General features: G+C 42.5%; 1 protein-coding gene across 1 annotated transcript in view; it reads left to right on the forward strand.

Annotated features, from left to right (window-relative positions):
- Positions 1-15502: 15502 nt before the first annotated feature.
- Positions 15503-20598, forward strand: part of exoc3l4 (exocyst complex component 3-like 4) — a 24752-nt gene continuing 19656 nt past the window's right edge. Inside the window, exons 1-4 of the mRNA XM_020604107.1 lie at positions 15503-15759; positions 16347-16472; positions 17645-17809; positions 18159-18768. Coding sequence (XP_020459763.1) covers positions 15519-15759; positions 16347-16472; positions 17645-17809; positions 18159-18768 — 1142 coding nt within the window. The 5' untranslated portion in view covers positions 15503-15518. The remainder of the gene's footprint in view (positions 15760-16346; positions 16473-17644; positions 17810-18158; positions 18769-20598) is intronic.

Genomic DNA, 20598 nt, shown 5'->3' on the forward strand with positions numbered 1-20598 from the left:
TTATTGTGCTTGATCCTGAAAACTTTAGAAATCTGCTGTCTAATCATATAGTTACTTTAGATGACATAGCTCTTGCCTCCAGTACTACTGTGAGGAACCTTTGAGTCATCTTTGATCAGAATATGTCCTTTAAATCACACATAAACCAAGTCTCTAGAACTGCCTTCTTTCATTCGAGCAGTATTGCAAAAATTAGGAGCATCCTGTCTCAAAGTGATGCTGAAAAACTGGTCCATGCATTTGTTCCTTCCAGGCTGGACTACTGTAACTCTTTACTATCAGGATGTCCCAATAATTCCCTAAAAAGCCTCCAGTTAATCCAAAATGTTGCAGCCAGAGTACTGACAGGAACTAGCAAGAGAGATCATATCTCTCCCATATTAGCTTCTGTCCACTGGTTCCCTGTAAAATTCAGAATAGAATTTAAAATCCTTCTCCTAACATACAAAGCCCTTCATGACAAGGCTCCATCGTATCTTAAAGACCTCGTAGAGCCTTATCATCCTAACAGAGCACTTCGCTCTCAGAGTGCAGGTTTACTTGTGGTTCCTAGAGTCCACAGAAGTAGAATGGGAGGCAGAGCCTTTAGCTATCAAGCTCCTCTCCTATGGAACCAACTCCCAGTCTCAGTTCGGGAGGCGGACACCCTCTCTACCTTTAAGATTAGACTTAAGATGTTCCTTTTTGATAAAGCTTATAGTTAGGGCTGGATCAGGTGACCCTGAGCCTTCCCTTAGTTATGCTGCTATAGGCCTAGGCTGCTGGGGGGCCCCATGATGCTCTGAGTTTCTTTTCCCTCCCCTCCTGCTCTGCTCTCCTCTCCTCTCTTCTCCCTCCCTATGCTTCTATATGCCACCATTACACATTACTAACTTAGTGTCTCCTCTCTCCCGTAGTGTGTCCTCTCTCTCTCCCTGTACCTTCCTGCAGGTTGCCCTGGAGCTCTATGTTTCTGTTGAGCAGTCACCGGCCACATCAACCTGACCAGTGTTTGATTGTTTGTTGTGTCTTTTTGCTTTTCTTCTTTTCTCTCTCTTCTATCCACTCACCCCAGTGGGTCGAGGCAGAAGGCCGCCCACCAAGAGCCGGAGTCTGTCAGAGGTTTCTTCCGTTAAAGGGAGTTTTCCCTCCCCACTGTCACCAAGAGCTTTCTCAAGGGGGATTTGTTGGGTTTTCCCTATATAATAATATTGATAACAGTAAGGTCTAGACCTTAGTTTGTAAAGTGTCCTGAGATGACTTTTGTTGTGATTTGGTGCTATACAAATAAAATTTGATTTGATTTGATTTGATTTGATATAGGTGTTTTGTTTTCAGGAGGTAAACATGTTTGTCGTTATAACAAAAGCAATTCTTGATATAGAGATAATGTGAATTTCACACTAGAATCACAGACAAAAGTTGAAACAAAGGAAGTTATTGTTCATAACCGAGAGGTGGTTGTCATGCTATTCACTGTAAACCTAATTTTATTTAAAATTCAGTTTTACTTTTCTTAATTGAATCAGTCAAATTAGATTTTAACCATTCTCCTATTTCTCCTAATGAATAGTCTGGTATTTTAGGAAATATGTTTATTTGCTTCTGTGACAAAAGTTAAATGAGAACATCTCAAGTCTGTACATTAAAATTTGTAGCCGGTCAACTTAATAGCTTGAACACACCTCATTTGTGCTCTTATGTATTTGTATGAATTAAACAAAGAAGGTGCTGTATAACCTGTTCCTTGGTGAAATTAAGTGGAAGGTGGAGCTTGTTACCTTTTGCACCCTGTTTCCACCCTTAATGCTAAGCTAACCGGCTGCTGGCTGTAGCTTTATATTTCCCAAACTATTCCTTTAAACATTTTGTTAAGGATCATTCTCTCATGTGCAAATCTGTAATGAAGCATCTTAAAGTTTTGAGATCAGAACTGAGTATCGTTACTAATTTGCATGTCTTATGTTGATATTTGTTTTGAAAAAATTACATTTTCCTTTCCAGTTGTTTAACTTTATGCATGTTTAAGTCAGTGACAAACTGTCTTTGCTGTGTTTTTCTTGCCAAGTATTGTTTCAAAACAGGCCAAAGCTTTGGTTTTACTACACAGAACTGATGCTGATAATGCGCCATACAACATCAGCAGAGGGGAGATTTCTTGAAAGGCCACACTGATGAAACATGGCATGGATTTGATGAAACACTTGAATGTGCACCAACTAAATTAAAGAACAACGAGATGCAGTGTTTGATTGTTTGAAGAGCACTTTACTGGCTGGATGGCAGCCAGCGAGGAGCTCCGTCTCCTCTGAGGCCACTCAGCCTTCTAGTTGGTCGCCCACACGGTGTAAAAACACCTCTGTGTTGGGCTCGTCGTGGCTGGCGAACACACCGCTATGGCTGGAAATGTGCAGCAAAAAACATAAACACTCATCCGTCAACTTGTAGCTGCTGCAGTAATTGTTTAAGTGTCTTCAAGTGGATGATTCCTATACTGTAGGTAACCAAATAAAAGTTAGGCCAAGATGCTGCTATGAAGCAAATTTGCAGTGACTTTGTTAAAGCTTTATTTATTCAGGGTAGTTTTAATGGGGGACAGCTTCTCTTGTACAGTAACATCCCATTTACATTCATATGTTTCATACATTCACGCCATGAGGTTGCTGCTGCTGCTGCTGCTTCACTCGTCCAAGCAGATTTAGTCCTGCCTGCAGTTTTGAACCCACGACCTCTGAGTCACAACCTCATTTTTTAAACGTTAGGCCATCACTGCTAAAAAAAAACAAAAAAACAATTAAAATTCAATGTTTATTCTTAATCAACATAAAGATCTGCAATATTCTCCATACCTCTTCGTGCATTATGACGCTTATAACATGTCCCAGAACAATAAAGCAAAGCTGTGTCCATCATAATACACTTCTTTGTAAAAACGTTTAACCCTTTGTTGGAGATGTTTCACCACTGAGGGTTACCTGAATATGAAGGGTGAAATTGAAGTACTGTTGCCATGGTTACCTGCAGGTTAATAAGCCCCCTTGAGCAGTAACAACAGTGGTTAAACTGTTGACTGAATCTCTGATGTATGTTTCCTGGCAGTCATTCAGATTAATGCATTCCCTAAGGCCATTCTATCATCCCTATTTTAAGTGATAATAAATCTAGTTTCAACAATGAAATTGTTCAGAAAACAAGGCCACAATATGAAGAATTTATGAAAAAGTTCACCAGAAGGTAAATATTGTATGTTTTGTGTCAAAATACTACAGTGTTGATCGTATAGTAATAATTTAAACATTCGCTGTCTGCAGTTCTTCAGAACACAAACAGAGTCAGGAAGAATCACGACACGGGCCAGATACATGTTACACATATGCATATATTCATAATTACACAAGTAGTTTGTCATTCAGCTCTTGTGCACAGTTGTTCAGTGAAGAGCACCTCTTCATTTGTTTAGGAATAATGTTCCACTCAAACATGCGGCACAACACAGGGTTACTCGAGTAACCTTTTTCCATGAATAGTAAATGTCACCATAATCAATTTTAGATGGGGCGGCTCTGCAGGTGGAGCCTGGAGGTCGGGAGGAGGAAAGGAGGCGCTGGAGTGAGCTGCTGCAGGAGCGAGTGCCTCCACTGACTGTACCAGATGAGTTTATAAAGGCTTCATGAGGTAAACAGCCGTGAGACTTGAAGAGCCCAGAGTTCTGCTGTGAGGAGCTGAGAGGCTGCGTATTTCAGACACGAGTGCAATGTGTCCACATGGGAATAGGCATCATGATGGGCATACATTTATTTCTTCTTTGACTGAAAAGCACTGACTGCTGTGGCTAAGTGAAATTAATAATAGCTTAATTAGTTTTATTGTATTCCTGTGTCATCACAGGCATCTGGCCCATCCCACGTGGGATTACAAGGCACCATTATTTTTACAAAAGGTACATCTTTGAGTAAAAGTACAAGAAAGACAAGGAACAAAAGAAGAAAAAACTCACAGCATTCTAAGTGCTGATAGTCTACAAATTGTCTTGATAAAGAGCTTTATTCCTTTTCTCCCAGGCTTTGTCCAAGCAGCTAGCAAATATAATCCAAACAACCAACTCAATCTCTCTGCATTATGGATAGATACAAAATCAATATGTAGTTTTATTTTATTTTATTAAACAGTGTATTGTGCAGTTCCTAATAGAAAGGACAATGGAGATTAAGATGAAACTCATTTTCAACCAGCAGAGATGTAATCCATCACTTCCATACGTTAGGTTTATTTCAAATGGAAACATTTGCCAACGAGAAGCAAAATTAAAATTGATTCATGTGTGAAAGTTGTGGTGTTGCTCACTGTGTGAATTAATACATTAAATCCTCCTGTTCGTGCAGATACCTGTGATGTTCGAGTCAAGTTCAGCTCATAAAATGCCTCCTGCTCTCATTTTATTTTTATCTTTTTTTGTTTGCTGCACACTGTGTAATAAAGCAGCAAAACCTCACCCAACAATTTCACCTGCACAGCAAACACGAGGTTGCAGACAACAGGGAGCGTGCATTCAAGATGCAGGCTGTATTATTGTCCCTTTGGGACTCGCACAGAACCAAAACAAACTCTTGCAGTCGGAGCTTCTCTTGCTGCTCTGCATGAGAGTGACCCAGATCTTAAACTGACTGTGTTCCAGTCAGATCAGTTTAAACCAGATCCTAAAGAGGGATGGTCAGAGCATAGTACGTCCTATTCATTGCAGATTATAGATGCAAAATTATTGTAAAGACTGAGGCATGTATACAGTGATGTTTGCTTCATTTCCACTCTTCACACTGTGATAAAATATCCTGATATGATCTGAATCTTATCTTCTTCAGCATGAACAAGAAGCCAAACAGTTAAATGAATCCAGGCCTGCAGAGTACATTGCCAGTGTGTTTCTTATTTTACCTATTGCAAAGAGTTGATGTAGCATGAAAACATAATATATAACCATTATATTATGAGCTGCAGATGTAAAGCAGATGCATGTGGTCTTCTCTTGCTTGCAGATGGTTTGTAGGGGTTTTATTATTAATCCAGGATGACAGGGACTCCACTTCTCCTCACACTTCAGGTAATTATCTAAACAGAGGCAAACCTCAATTCTGTAAATATGACTACAGTGTTAAAGTGTACCCTGAATGCTCTATTTTTAGGTAACTCTCATGAATTACCAAGTCATTGTAAGAGCTGAGCACAGACTCCATCGCCATGGACAAGCGTTCTCTTACATTACACCATTTAAAATAAGTGGTGAAGAGAAACTCTGATTCTGTACTCAAGGAGAGGTAGAAATATCACAGTGTAAAAATATTCAGTGCAAAGATATCAAGTACTTTGAGGTGTTTTTATAGCAATATGCTTTGTAGACATCACTTTGCTATATGTCAGATCCTCACGAACACTGGGCTCAACCAAAGACAGAAAAGGAGTTGGTGTGTGCTTAATTGAAGTTACAATGCAAAGCACAAGGAGAGGGTCTGCACACTGACAATGAGGAGATGTTTCTGTTCACACATCAGGACAGGCAGTTCATCTTCACTGTGCAAGGAGGCACACAACAATGTGTGATTTATAAACACAGAGCAGAAGAGAGTAGGTCGATCATTTGTAAACTGGAATGATCCCCTTACATTTCTTCCCCTGGTGGCGTCCATATGCTGTCCAGGTGTGTTACTGAGCTCGGGACATCACCTGAAGCAGCTCACGCAGCTGGTGGACTCTCGCCATGCAGTCGTTCATTGAGCTTGGGTCACGACACCCAACTGAAATCAAAATTTAACTTTAGATCCTCCCAATATCCTGGGGAGATTTTGTGAGTGTATAACCTCTACCTTGTTCTTTTACACTCCAGTTCTCAGATTTAATAACACTGTCATACTTCACTGGCTTCACTCTAAATTTAAAGACTCTGCCTGGGGGCATCTTGACCTCAGCTAAAGGACACATTACTCTATTTCTCAGGCTTGTTTCCTACAGTTTGGCCCCTTTTTTCATTGTAGCCTGCAGTGGACAGTGCAATCAGATCTTCCTGTTTGAACTCATGTTCTCTTCATTTTGATTTTATTTAATATTTCAGGCTTTGTGAAGCCAATTTGCTCAAATATCTATGATAGGAGCTCCTGCACTCTCACACGTACCCTGTCCTCCAACATCAAAGCCGGGCTTAAAAATCAGTGCCCCTAGATATCACAGCCAATTACATCAGATCCTATGCAGCAAAAAATACATGCTAACACATTTGTGCTTAACCTGGGTTTGACATCAGTGGCACCTTTGTCTGCAGACTTCAGGAGAAACACAGCCTTACCCAGGCATAAAAGTATAGGGTGGCTTAAATTTTACATTTTCTATCTTGTCTTTCATCTCTGTCACTTTGTTGTGACTGAAACAACAAGCAGATACTTACAGGGGGAGCGTGTGGGTGGTCAGAGGGCTGCTGCTCATGACTGATTAAACAGATGCATCTCTGCATCCCAAATACAGCAGGCACAAGATGACAGTAGTCACCATTTTACTTCTCGATTTCCATTTTCCTTTTGTGTGAACACCTTGACGGACTTGTTCTTATAATGAACAACAATAGAGAACACAAAATGGCAACACCTGCTGAATTGTTAAAAACCCTGTTGTCCCTTCCAGTTTCTAGACCTTTCCTGCGACTCTGCACAGCTGCATGTCATTTCTTCATTGTTCTGCCCTGACTCCAACACAGCAGGTGAATCCCAGCTCCCTTATTTTATTGTTTCTCAGTCCTCAGTCCTCGCTCAACCCAGAAGTTGTTCCAGTTTGCAATGATGAAGGACGCCCCAGAGCTCTTATTTCTGCTTCGAAGTGCAAGGACTGAGGAGATAGGGGGCTGCCTGGAGGAGCGATAACCGAGGATATGTGTGTGCATCATTTGTGGAAGTCTATTACAGATTGACACACTCCCTTTATCAGAAATCAGTTTGTGGTTGGATGCTTTACATGAAGGACAGACAGATCAACATAGACAGTTACATGAACATACTGTACATCACACCCTTCCTATCTCCCTGCTTCTTGCTCCCTACCCCTTCCTTCCTATCTCTACAGGTGACTAGAAAAATCCTTGGCATTCACAAGCTGAACTGTCTGTTCTACTTACCTGTCATGGTGATTCTAAAATTGTAAAGCTCCTTATCCAAAATCAAAAACACAGGCATTCAGGCTACATGAAGCATTATGTACAGTAGGAGGAAGGTCATGTTTAAAATATGCACACACTGTGTTGTACACAAGTGTCTAAGATACGTCTGTTCTTGGCGTATGACCAGGATATATGACCACCATTTGTTAAATGGAATACATATAGAATGTAAGGACATCTCATGTCAGCTGAAATGTGTTTCCTTGGTCCCTCTTTCCTCACAGGTTCCTCTTGCATCTTTTCCTTGGATCTTACTGTACATGGGCAGGACTAAGACATAGAAAAGACACGAATGAGAGAAACATGGATGTAGTTAATGGAATTGGGATTATCTGTGTCCATTTCCCTATTAGTCCCTTAATGTAAAGTTCTGGTTTGCTTTGTTCTCTGCCACATCTGCTGGTGTGCTCCCTGTAGCCACTTGTGTGTCCTGCATTCACAGTGTTCCTCGTGTTTGGACTCATTTACTGGGCCCTACTCTTCTACATCAGTCACTTTTGAATTACCTGTGTGTTTCACTTTTTGGACTCTGTTTTTGTTTCCTGTTTTCTCCCTGCCTGGTTTGTCTTAGTCTGAAATAACCCCCGTTCCCTCATTTGTTTTCTTAATGAAGTGTTCTGCTGCATCTCTCAACCTGTCTGCTGTTTGCAGCTGGGTCCTCTCTCAGCCTGTGTTTTTAACCCTAACCCTGCAGCTCCATGTTATGGATCAGTAGGTTCCTGTAGGGGAAAAGCAGCTTAATGCCCTTGTGACTCAATCAGAGTAAATCCTTGGAACCAGGTTCAGGAATCAGGTAGAAAGACTGAAGCCAGACATGTGGAGGCTGTTGCCCATGTACTGTACAGTAGCTAGATAGCCAGATATTGTTGTCAGCAGCATAATAAGATGCCAAAGTCAAAAATGTAATAAATAAGCCATGGAGACTTGTGTATCTGTATTGGATGTATGTGTGTGTGTGTGTAGGTGCTGATATTGCTTTCTCTATATAACAGAGAAGGAGTGAGATGAATGTGTGTTTCAGAGAGAGAGAGCGGCTCTGACAAGTCGTCTCACAGCTGGGATACCCGGCCCTCTGGAGTGGGGCGATCAAGCCATGGGGGCGAGGGTTATTTTGGGAACCACTGAGAAGGAAGCGCTTATTTTTGCCACTATTCAACCCCACCCCACCACCAGCAGCAGCAGCAGCAGTACTCCTCACCTCCCTCCTCCAGCTTCTGCCGCCTGACAGCTCTCTCTGTTAAATTGCACAACCTCAATTAGCCTTCAGTGGAGAGAATAAAGGAGGTGGTCAGACAAAATCCTTTAAAATGGTCTATTCAGTGTAGACAAGGGGTGTGTGTGTGTATGGGGGGGACTGAGACTGAAGTGTGTTTGATGTTTGCACCACACAGCAGTGAGATAGTTCAACCTCTACACAGCAAACCGGGTTCTGAAAGCAGACCTGTGATGTCAAACACCACTTTCATTGAATAAATGAGACATACAACAGGATTTCTGACAGAATATAAATCCAGCAAATGTATTCCTTGCAGACACGATGCCTATACTTTTTCAGTGAAATAGATTTAACAGGTGAGTACTGGTGGAAAAGCCCCTTGTTGATTTCACCTATTAAAGAGGAGAGCGAAGCCAGGTGAAAGTTGAATTTTCATTATCGCAGCTGTGCCACAAGGCGACAAAGTCGGTGGTGTGAAGGATCATTTGCTACCTGTGACGCCTGGTGTTTCACACATCTGCTTTCATCTTATCTTAAACACATCTCAACAGCCATCAGGTACTACACTTGTGATGATTTCAGCCTTTGAATTACTCATTATTTGGTTTCCTCAGATAAATTGTGCAACATTATTAAGAGCTGGAGCTGAAGCTACAGATCGTTGTGGCTGATCAAGCCCCCAGGAGCAGCACTGCTCCAGGAAGCAAAGTGCTACAACTAGGCTTTAGTCACATTACATGCACTGACCCAAATGTAAGAATAAGTAATGATGCTGTGTATCCATTCTGTTATACATTGTTCACTGTATAAAAACAAATATTACAAACTAAAGAAAGCCATTTCACATGCATGTACAGTATCTACTGTATAACAGGGCACCTCAAGTCACCATTTGGTTCCAGTTTTTTGCTACTAATAATCCCCCTGCTCATGTCAGATAAACACACGCAAGCCAGACATGATTAGACACGAGTGACTGACACCTTGCTAGACTATTACATAATTCATTTTCTTTGCCTTTTGCTTTCATATAAATCTGTTTTAACTGACAACACTTTATGCTGCAACAGGGGAGCAACGCATGCCAGAGAAAAAGTTCCTGCTAAGGTTCATTTATTCTCAGGAACAGGCAGATTGGGGTATGGTAGAGAAGTGGGGAGGGGGGGCTGCTATTTACTGTTGAATTTGGGCCACAATTAATGCACCATAATGACATGCCATGCATTTTCATTAGTACTGGGTGATGGTAGCATTGGTGCTATGTTAGCAGCATGGCTAACCATAGGTTAGCTCATAAGTTGGAAATGTCATGCGTACAACGCTCCCCCTCACCCCCTCATCGTGTTCCCTTTCCTCTACCTAACCTCCTCTCATACTCTCTTTTCATCTCATGCCTTCATCTTATACCTTCACTCATCCTCCCCTGCTCTCTTTTGTCTGTCAGTCTCTTTCTCTGAAGCTCATCTTCTCTGGGTATTTGTCTTGTTCTTTTCCCACTTTCCCCAAAAACACCATTTTCATGAGTCCATCTCTGGAAACACAAGTATGCAAACTCATCGTGCTGGTTTTTACTGTGTCTCTGCTGTCCCCTGAGCAGAGAAAACTGTGAACAGAATGAGTCACAGAGAAGAAATCTAACTGAAAGACAAAAAAAAAAAAAAACTGACATAAAAATCACTCAGCTTTCACTTGTAGCTGACACTCTCATGCCATCTGCCTGTTTTGTCTACCTGTCTGAATTAAGGACCCACTGTTTCGTTTGAGGGTTAAATCTGCCACTGTGTCACTGCAAACTGTGCATGTTCCCAGTGTGAGAATGGGAGGCAGCGACAGCAGCCATGTGGGCAGGTTTCTGTGGTCAGCTGGTCGAGATTTCTCTTGTTTAAATCTTGCACTTGCTGTCGATCAAAAATTCAACAAAGCATTTCAATTCAACTTGTGACAATGACACCTTGACCTCAGACAACATTATAACTAGCACGACAGCCAAGAGTCAGCCACTGTGACAAATAATGAAAAGATGAACAGGCTCTGCAGCAGAAACAGACCTGGGGCAGGTTGTTGAGAAGGTTGGCGGGGGATTTTTTTGTCACAGTGTTCCCGGGGAAAAGAAAAAACACCCTCTAAACAATAGTAGACAGAATATCTACTCTAAATTTAAACATACACAATCTGTGACAAGGTGTTCCCTGTCTACAGACTGATCTGTGCTGGAAATGTTTTACTCATACTGAATTCACTGCACTTGTGAAAGCATTAAGGAGAAAAGATGCAGAGAACAGATTTTGTGCAATAAATGGAGATTCACAGTTACTGGTTTATTTTAAAGGATGAACTCACTGGACACAGTGTGCAGCTTTGTTCATTTGGTTATCCTGGATCAATTGTCTCTGACGAGCAGAGATGGTATCTGCAGAAGCCAGAGCTCTGTCTGCAGCGACGCTGTGATGAAGCCTGACCAGCAGCTCCGTCGAGTGATTTCCTGTCTGGCGGTACTGTTTGACTGACAGGAAGCAAGGCTCCGAGCTGTCTGTGTCACCCTGACAACCAGATGACCGACAGACACGAGTAAATCTCATTCCCATACGTGGACTGTGTTATTGTCACACAGTTAAATGTAATATTTGGTCCAAATGACACGACTCTGTGCTATTTCAGCTCTGTCAGGGCATTTCAGCTGTAGAGTCATGTGGATGGTATTTCTCTGGGTCTGTGCTGTATGTGTGTTTGAAACTAGGACTCTGAAAATGAGAAAAACTGCAGCATAACACACCTTAACTACAGCAGCCCCCGTCTAATCTAATGCATCATAAGATGCCACGATCCAAACCTTATGTAACATGTCATATTTTAACTTAACAGAAAAAACAACACAGACCGATGAATGTAAGGGAAGGTATGACTGGGATTTCATTTTACACCTGGAGTTATTAAAATGCACGTCAATACAAACCTGCAGTGGTTTGTAAATGAAAGTGCATATTTTATAAATGACAAGTTGACAGCTGCCACATGTCAAATAAGTAAATATGTTTTTTGGGGTAAATGTCCCAAATTTACAAAGTGAAAACAAGAATTTGAACTTTACTTAGTTTTTCTATAGATCTACCTACAGTTTTCATTAAAGACTTTGGCTTGAAGAAGAAGAAGGAGGAGGAACAGGATGTAATGACTTCTCTTATGCAGCTGCTGACATTGTATATTTATAATGTGCTCGCTGTATCCCTCTCTCTCTCTCTCTCTTTCTTTCTTTCACACACACACACACACACACACACACACAAGCTGGGGCAGTTGGTCATTCATCTGGGTCAGAAATGCTCGATACTGATCTTCTCTCTGTGCTTCTTTGGCCGTGAAGGTGCAGCAGGTTTCAGATCTGGGTTAAAACAGCAGCTAAAAACAAATCTCAGTGTGTCTGTCCACTTAGATAATTAAACCTCTGTGTTCTGTGTTCAATTAAAAAGGACAAAGCAGTGACTTCACCATGGCACAAAAACAGTTTGGGGGCTGGGACAGACATAGCACATATCATCCTCTAGTGGACGTCAATGGCATGGCAGATCCAGCAGAGCAGCTTCAATGCTCCATTATGTCTCTGTCTGACCCGTTGCTCCACAGTTTCCGCTAGGTTTTCAGCTAGGTTAAGATGTGGTGACTGTAAAGGCCATGTGACGAACCTTACCCCTGAGGAGAGGAGGGCTTTAGCTGCACTAGAGAAGGATGAAACCATCACAATCCTTCCAGCAGACAAAGGCAGATGTACGGTCGTCCTAAACTCAGCCGACTATCAGACCAGAGTTTCCAACCTCCTCAGTGACACCACCACCTATGAAGCACTGAATCCTTCTGGGTCCTCCCCAGAGGACACCGCTGGTTGGACAGAAGAGTCAAAGAAGCAATTTTTGTCCAAATAGAACACAGTGGACTCAGACATTACTTGTCATCCATCTACAACTCTGTTTTCAAATCTCTGCCCAAACATTTCCACCTTAATTCACACCAGGACAATAGGTGTTGGTCCACATCTGAGGGTTCAAAGACAGGTAACGGGACATTGTTTGCCACCAAAGGACTGAAACCCCACCAGGTGAGATAAATACCTCCTGCTCACCACCGGCCAAGCAGAACTGATGAAATCTATTGGATGAGAGAGAATCATCTTCTACCTAAAACTACATCCAGATGCCTTCTTCTAAGGGTTTTCAGCATACTATGAGAATTTGCACAGAGAATATTTTTTTTTCCTAAAAAGTGTTTTCAGTACTTTAATCCAGTCTTTCTGATACAGATGTAGACTGTTACTGAGTATTTATTTCACCACTGATAATATTAATTTAAGACCTAATGATAGTGGACATGACGAGGGAGAGGAGATCTCATCGGCCACTGTTCATCCGGGGGCTCGAAGTGGAGAGGGTGAGCAGCTTCAAAGACCTGGGCGTCCACATCAGTGAGGACCTCACTTGGACACTTAACACCACACAGCTGGTCAAGAAGGCCCAGCGGCGGCTGTACTTCCTGAGGAGGCTGAGGAGGCTGAGGAGGTTTGGCATGTCGCCTAGGATCCTTTGCAACTTCTACAGCTGCATCGTCGAGAGCATCTTGACCAGCTGCATCACTGTCTGGTACGGCAGTACTACTGCTATGGACCGCAAGCACCTGCAGAGAGTGGTAAAGACTGTGGAGAAGATGACCAGGACTCCACTGCTCTCTCTGCAGAGCACTTACCACCACAGGGTGCGTAGGCAGGCTGCCTCCATCCTCAAAGACCCCACTCACCCTCAGCACGGACTGTTCGCCTCCCTACCCTCTGGCCGGAGGTTCAGAAGTGTGAAATGCAGGACAACTAGACTGAAAAACTCTTTCTTTCCCTCTGCCATCAGACTCCTAAACAGCTGAGGAGTTTATTACCAGGAAATACATCATGTACTGTGGACCTGTACTGTTTACATTCTCAGTTTGCACATGGATAATTGCACATTGACTGTTGACTGCTGCACATGCTGCTCCCATGCAGCATACATTCTCTTATTATATTCTTATGTATTTTTATTATATTGCTGCATTTGCTGCTTAAAGTGCCTTAGATGTTGTGTTACTTATTCATCTACTTTATATTTCATTTGTATTTTGTGGCATTCATGTGGACGGCAAAGTAAGAATTTCATTGTACAGGGAAACACGTTTCCTAACTGTGCATATGACAAATAAACACTTTGATCTTGACTCTGACCTAATGAACCTGAGCCTCTTAAACGCAGTATAGTCGCACAAAAACGCCACATTCTGGGTTTAAAAGAAAGAAAGAAAGGCTGTAAACTGATCAGTGTTTGTAAAAGTCACAAACCCTGTCATTCAGCTTGTACAGATCTGACCTCTCCAGCTGCTGACTGTGCTAAACTCACTTTATGACTGTCCAATCATTAACAAATCCCAACAGCAGAGGAACACACGGGATTTTATTTGCGTCCTTGTGGCTTGCCTCTTTACACTTTTACCGTCTTTGTCACGTCCTGACACGCGCACAGTGGTAATTCCCCTATTTTAATCTCTGCAGGCTGAGAAAGTGAAACCGAAATACAGGTAATATATAAGGTACTTTCTACCTGAGCTCCACAGGTGAGGTGTCGTTTTCTTTTCTTTGTAAACCTTTATGAAAGTCAGTGTCGGCTACAGTTTGCATGCGTTATTCCGGTTTTAGTTTTTCAGTCAAATACAGAGGGTGGGACACGGTAACGACGTTAGTCTGCTCCGTCTGGTGGACTCTGTCGCTCTCTGGGTTTATAGGCCACCTTGTTTACTTATTTCACCTTGAAACACTGCTTTAAAGATTTAAAGAGTTATTCGATAAAAAGCATGTCTTGACAAGCCTGTAAAATGTTATGTCGTGTAAGCAACCGATTATTTAGCTGAAAACACTTAGAAGAAAGAAGCTGAGCCGTCCCTGGTTGTCTGCTGGTTAAGGCAGCGCTGTCAGGGTCGCGTCCGGAAGGTCATCCAGCGTAAAACGCGTGCCAAATGTCAACATGCGAGTCATGTTTATCCCCCTGGTGGGCTTTCAGTCCAACCACCGAGTCCTTTATTTACTTTGCAAATGTCTGAGAAAGTAATGAGAAGTTTAATAGAAGTTATATTATTTTCTACAAAATCAACAACGGTTAGTTTGTTTTACAGAACCTTAAAGTGTCAGAAACCTGTTCACTGAGGGGGATTTAGTTTCTAATGAATCTAATCATGGACTACTCACAGTTTACTATGTGTGGCAGTAACGTCCTGGCTTGTTACTGCCACCTGCAGATCAGGGGAATACTGCAACACCCCCATAGAAAAGCAGCTCCAAAGTGCTACTATAGGTCTGAACTGCATCCTACATTAATAATACAAGTGTGGCTTCACTGTGGGTGAAAACCACAGTACTCGCCTTATTTGTGTTTCCACCAGTCAAATGTTGGGGATAGTACCTGGTACCTGGTACTGTTTTTGGTATCACCTCTGTCGAGGTCCCATGCGAGCAGAGGTGACACCAAACATCCACGTGTAAACACTGCAGTAATGACTGGTCAGAGAAATCGCTAGTCATCAACGTGCAAGACATCCTGGAACAAAGAAAGTGCAATTTTTAAAGGTAGTGTTCTTTAACGCTAACGTTACTTTACTGTAGTTAACTAAAAACAGCCACATACCGAGAATCAAGAACAGCTTACTGTCGATGTCCTCCACTGTTACCAAGCACCCAGTACCAAAAGTGAGTCGTGTTGAGTCGAGGTCAGTCGCTACCAGGCGATGGAAAAGCGCCTTTAGACATAAATACTGCTGCTGGCTTTTGGTTCCTTTCTTCTTCTTCTTCATCCTTAAATAAAGCCCACTGTGCTACCTGGTCCAGGACTCCCCTGAGTTCATGGGTACAGATTCCCAGGTTCAGTTTTGTTTACAGTTTCTCTCACCATGTTGAGAACTGCTCTGGCAGGTAGTCATGTTACCTGTAAACAAAACCGCCCCTGCTGACTACAGTAACCCAGCTTTCCTGCAGTTTCACACACACTCCTGTTAGAGCAGAGTGCAGGCTGACATTTTCTGTCGTTTGATGTATTTTTCCTCACAGTTGGGTGTTTCTAACGAGGCGAGATGTCAGAACTGATGGACAAGTCCGCTGAAAACCCAGAGGAGGACACAGTGTCAGTCAACGGCAACAGCAAGACACTGAACAACAACTCTCTGAAGGGCAAGCTGAAGTCGCTTAGAAACAGCTTCCAAAGGCAATCTGCTGAAGAGAGGAGCCCGATCGAGGGGTCAAAGGGCATACTTAAAGCAGACACAGCCAGCAGTGATTTGGGGCCCTGCGATCCATCATCGCCACTGTCAGACAGTGAGTGCTATCATGGTTGAAATCCGCTGTGAAGTGTGATTTGCAGGCAGGTGCAGGAAAATGGTCTGTGAAGGTGGAAAGAGCAAATGTGTGGGAATGTAGAGCAGAAAGAGCAGGAGCACACGTTTCTCTTTTCTTCACCAGTCTTTCCCAACCTTTAGAGTTTGTCAAACTACAGTATGTTGTAATCCCCTCTATTTGTCATAGAGGTGACAAATAGAGGTCATGCCATTTGTAGAAATCTTTGTTTCACGGCAGAAACAAGAGCAGGTTGCTTTCAAGACTCGAACGGTGACTTTCACTTTCTGGAGCTCAGCCACACTAATCTCTGTTTTCATCATGTCTTAATATTGCATTCCAGCCAGTTTCGTTTTAGGTCACAGTACAGACATGTGCACATGCCAAGTCATGCACACATGTCTGTACAATCACATAAATACACCTTAATCCACTCCAGGTTAAAGCACTAAGATTGGTTTCTTATCCTGCTGACTTGACAAAGACAGATGTGATTGTGTGGTGCCACAGTTCACTGAGAGACATCCCTGCTGTTATCAATCAGCCACCTCTCTCTGTCCCCCTGGCAGGTCTGAGCGTCGGCTCTCCAGTCACTTCTCCCCTGAAGACCATCGGGAGATTATTCCAGAGAAAAGAGGAAGATGAGTCCGATGTCACTCCACAGAAAAGCAAACGTCTGACACGTTCAAACACTGGTAAAGAAATGTTTTAGTATCACACCTGTCACTCCAGTACCTTATATGAACAGACTTGTTTTATTAAGCTGTGCAGTATATAATAGTGTATGATAGTCCTGTGAATTTACACAAAAAGTGGACATCCTGGCTGCAACATTCAAGTTGTACCAGTAGAGAATGCCCTGATTACTGATTGATGAACTTACCTGTGTTATCTTAAAACTTAATTGCCCGTGCAGGTTGTAGTGAGACTGTTTTATCAGCTGCTGTTCCAATTCCAAGGATGAACTTTCAATTTCCACATCACTGTATGTTCCAGCATTAACATTTCCCCTAACTGGAACTAATAATGCAAAACAGCCACCAATGTAAAGAGGGATGTCCACATACTTTTGGCCATATAATGTATTTTAAATGTACAGCTAGCCTGGTTTTGGTTTTGTTTTCCCTAGAAGTAGAATGTTAGCAGTGAGGGTGGAGGTAAGCTCCCAGCACACCTGTCTTTCAGGTTTAACTGTAAAAGTAGATCACTTTGTTCTTCTGTTCAACTATAGGGACCCACATTAAGAAAGGATGTGATGTCATGGCTGCTACATGGGTAGTAAACAAATGTTGAGCAGAGATATGGAGTTGTAAATGATGCACCAGAGCAGCGCTGTAGGTTGTAATGCTAATGAAACACACTAGAAGAACAAGTTCTCATTTTCCAAACAGGATGCGTCGTCGTTCCTTTTTGCATATTGTTTTTACAGTTAAACAAATATTGAACAAAGGTAAAGCCTGAGCTGTGGGTTTGTTGGAAAAGGGAACGGATGCCAAACCTAAGAGTTTTCATCAGATTAACCTGCAGATCACTTTGAGGTTTGGCTTCACCACATGGCATTAAAACAGCTCAAGACAGGGTAATTAACAAGGCAAGACAGCGACGAGGACATGCAGCACGGACAGTACAGACAAACGTGATTTAAAATGACAGAGTAAAAACAATTTTGATCAAACTGAATGAGAGACGGGCTAGATTTTTGTCAAAGAGTAAACTCTGCTTTCAGAATCTTGCCGCACATGTTTTTTTTGGCTCTTTGTTTATGCAGGTGCACTGATATGGGTCACTTAACAGTATACTGAAATGGCCAGAAATCCTGTGTGGACAGGTCCAAGCCAACATATTGTTGTGTGCTTTCCATCCTCAGATCCCGGTATGCCCACTCAAAGGGCATTCATTCGTCGAAGCCTAAGATTTTTCGGTAAAGAGAAAGATGAATTCTGTGGCAACAAACAGTCACTGGAGGAGGAGGAGGAGAATATGGAGGAGGTGGTGCGAGATGAGCTCCAGGAGACATATACACCGCTGTCAGGTACACACAGGAAGGGTCTAGAGCCCCAAGGTGTACGTAAGTCTTGTCATCTTAGAAAAGATGTAGTTCTGCAGCTGATATATCAATTAAGTGAATGAATGAAATATGAAAGATTCAAAGGATTAATAAAATGTATGTTTGTCTGAGATACTGTACTTACCAGAGTACATTGTACTTACCATGGTAATGCCTGGGGTACGACTATAGCCTACTATGGTACCACTATAGTTTACTGTTGTATACCGTGGTATACGACAGTAAAGTGTCTTTTGGCTGTCCTGTTCCTGCCGCTCTAGGCGCCACAGCTTCACTGCAGGTGAGATTCACCGTCGTCTCCCTTTGTTCTCAGTGATGCAGATCAACCAGCTGATTGAGAAGGAGTATCTGGAGGATGCTCACCAGAATCTGCTCCTCCTGTGGCGGGAGTTCCAGCAGGAGAGGGATCATTCCAACGGGTCCTCGTCCATGGACCTGGTCAAAAAGGAAAATGACATCATGCTCCTCTACAAATATTTGAGGGAAAAGATCACCACCATAGTGTGCAACTCCAACTCCCTTCCCTCCAGCAACCACGAGCTACTGGTCACTGTGGCCGACATTATCCAGAAGGAGGAGAAGGAACCTGGGGCGCTATGCGGCGGCTGGATGCAGGCCTGGAGGGATGCGGTGGACCAGGGGGTACAGGTGAAGGTGGAGACTGTTGCCCTGGAGCATAGGGAGCAGAACGCCTCCTGGCTGGCTATCCATCTGGCTTTGCTGGGTAAGACCATCGTGGAGGACCTGGAGAACGTGAAGAGTGTGTTGCAGTTGTTCTACCCACCCAGCTTCAGAGTCTTCAGCGTTTATGTGCAGAGTTACCACAGAGTCGTCGGGCAGCACCTGAAAAACCTGGAGCAGCAAGCGACGGAGCTAAAGGATCTGTACCACTTACTGGACTGGATCATCAACACATACAAGAGGTCAGTGGATGAAGGCAGCTGTTTTTATTTATCTTGCTGTTTTCAATGATAACATCAGTGTTTGTTCACAGGTACAGCAGATGTTCAAAATGAGCCAGACACAACACAAAAGTCATAAACTGTGAACAACAACCCACATTAGCTGCCCTGCTAAAGTCCCCTGCTTACTGTATTGGGCTTACAGACGTGGCCATGCCTTGTCTTGAGCCTTAGCTCGTCGAACAGGCACCAAACAAACACTGAACATCAGCTGACATGCTGTAGTTACAGTAATTAGCTGCTGCACAATGAACGGTTCATACCTGCAAATGTCACTTAGGTCTGTTTAAGTGCAGCTGTGCTCCTTACTCTTCAACGCCACTAACAACACACCGCTCCCAGTCAAACACAGACACCCTTTTTCTTTATACTGATATAATGTCAGGCTGTAAAAGTTACTGACTAACTGTGACTTCACTTTCACATCAAAGTCGGTTTATTCCTCCGGTTTGTACTGTCCTCTGCGGCTCTGGAGGAGCTTTGTCAATGCTGAGAAGGTAACTGATGATGTTATCAGGTTTATGTCAGCCTGGGCTTGGAGACTAAAACAAGAACCCTGCATTACAGACTGGGATCTTGGTGTCTTGAAAGACCTACTGTAGATGTTCAGCAAGCAGAGAGAGTCTGGTGAAAGCTCACTGAGTTTGGAGAATTGAACATTTTAGGAGAGTCGCTTTATGTCAAAGTCTGTGCTGCTGATTTATAAAAATGTCTGTTGTGAACCCCCGGTTTTATTGAGGTGCAGTGCTAAATTGTTTGAGAACCCCACTGACAGAAAATTCAGTTTGTTACAATGTGGGCAGTACGTTAATAGTTTTAGACATTATTCACACAAGGTTATGATCCATCTCACTCACCTGTGTGATTAGCTCATACAGCAGTTTGCTAACACTTAACAGTCAAGGTCATTGGAGTTCAGTGCATTTTTCACAATGTTTAAAATACATTAGAGGATGAAATGAAACGTACTGGAAAGGAATGAGAGACAACATGCAGCAGAAGTCTTCAGACATTACCAAGACCCAGCTTGCTCATCCACCAGGAAGTCCTAGATGTTTGTTTTACATACACACCACAACTTTGTCTTCCTGGAGTTATTTATAATCTCAGACTTACAGGAAATGCCCCAAACACATCAAAAACACACCTCAACTGCCCACATAGTGTGTTCACAGATGGTCCAGACAGATCCAATTAAAGGAAACCTAACACCACCAGAGGACCACGGCACCAGAGTGGGGGGAGCAGTTAAAGTGGCAGCTCTGCTAACGTTACAGTATGTGTCGAATCAGGCCACAGCAAACCGAAAAAAAAACTGTGCTCGAAACAACATTTGGGAACCCAAAAATAAACAGCTGATCTGATAAAAAGAGGCCGAATGGAAAAATATAATCAGGTCATATCCACATTTCTCACAGATTATGTAAAACAGCATCTTTTTATCCTGTGATGTATTTCACACATATACTGTAACAGACTTTCCTTCATATAAAAATAGGTGCCAAGTGAAAATGAACTGTCAATATTATATGCGCAAATATTTAAGCATTGGTAATTTGATTTTCATGAACTGTAACTTTAACAGACTTAGAGAAATGATGCATCTTTTTCTTTCACAGTTTTTTATATTTGAATAATGTGTTGACAGTGTTGTTTGATGCAAAAAGACTTATGACTTGCAGCATCTCTGGGGAAGAATATACTGTATTTAGTTAGAAATAGGCATCTTTCATCACTGATTGTCTGTATGTTCTGTTACAAAACATCTTGGTAAATCTGAATTCTTCCTCC

Source organism: Monopterus albus, unplaced genomic scaffold (genome assembly GCF_001952655.1).
Source record: "Monopterus albus unplaced genomic scaffold, M_albus_1.0 scaffold64.1, whole genome shotgun sequence".
NCBI classification, from domain to species: domain Eukaryota; kingdom Metazoa; phylum Chordata; class Actinopteri; order Synbranchiformes; family Synbranchidae; genus Monopterus; species Monopterus albus.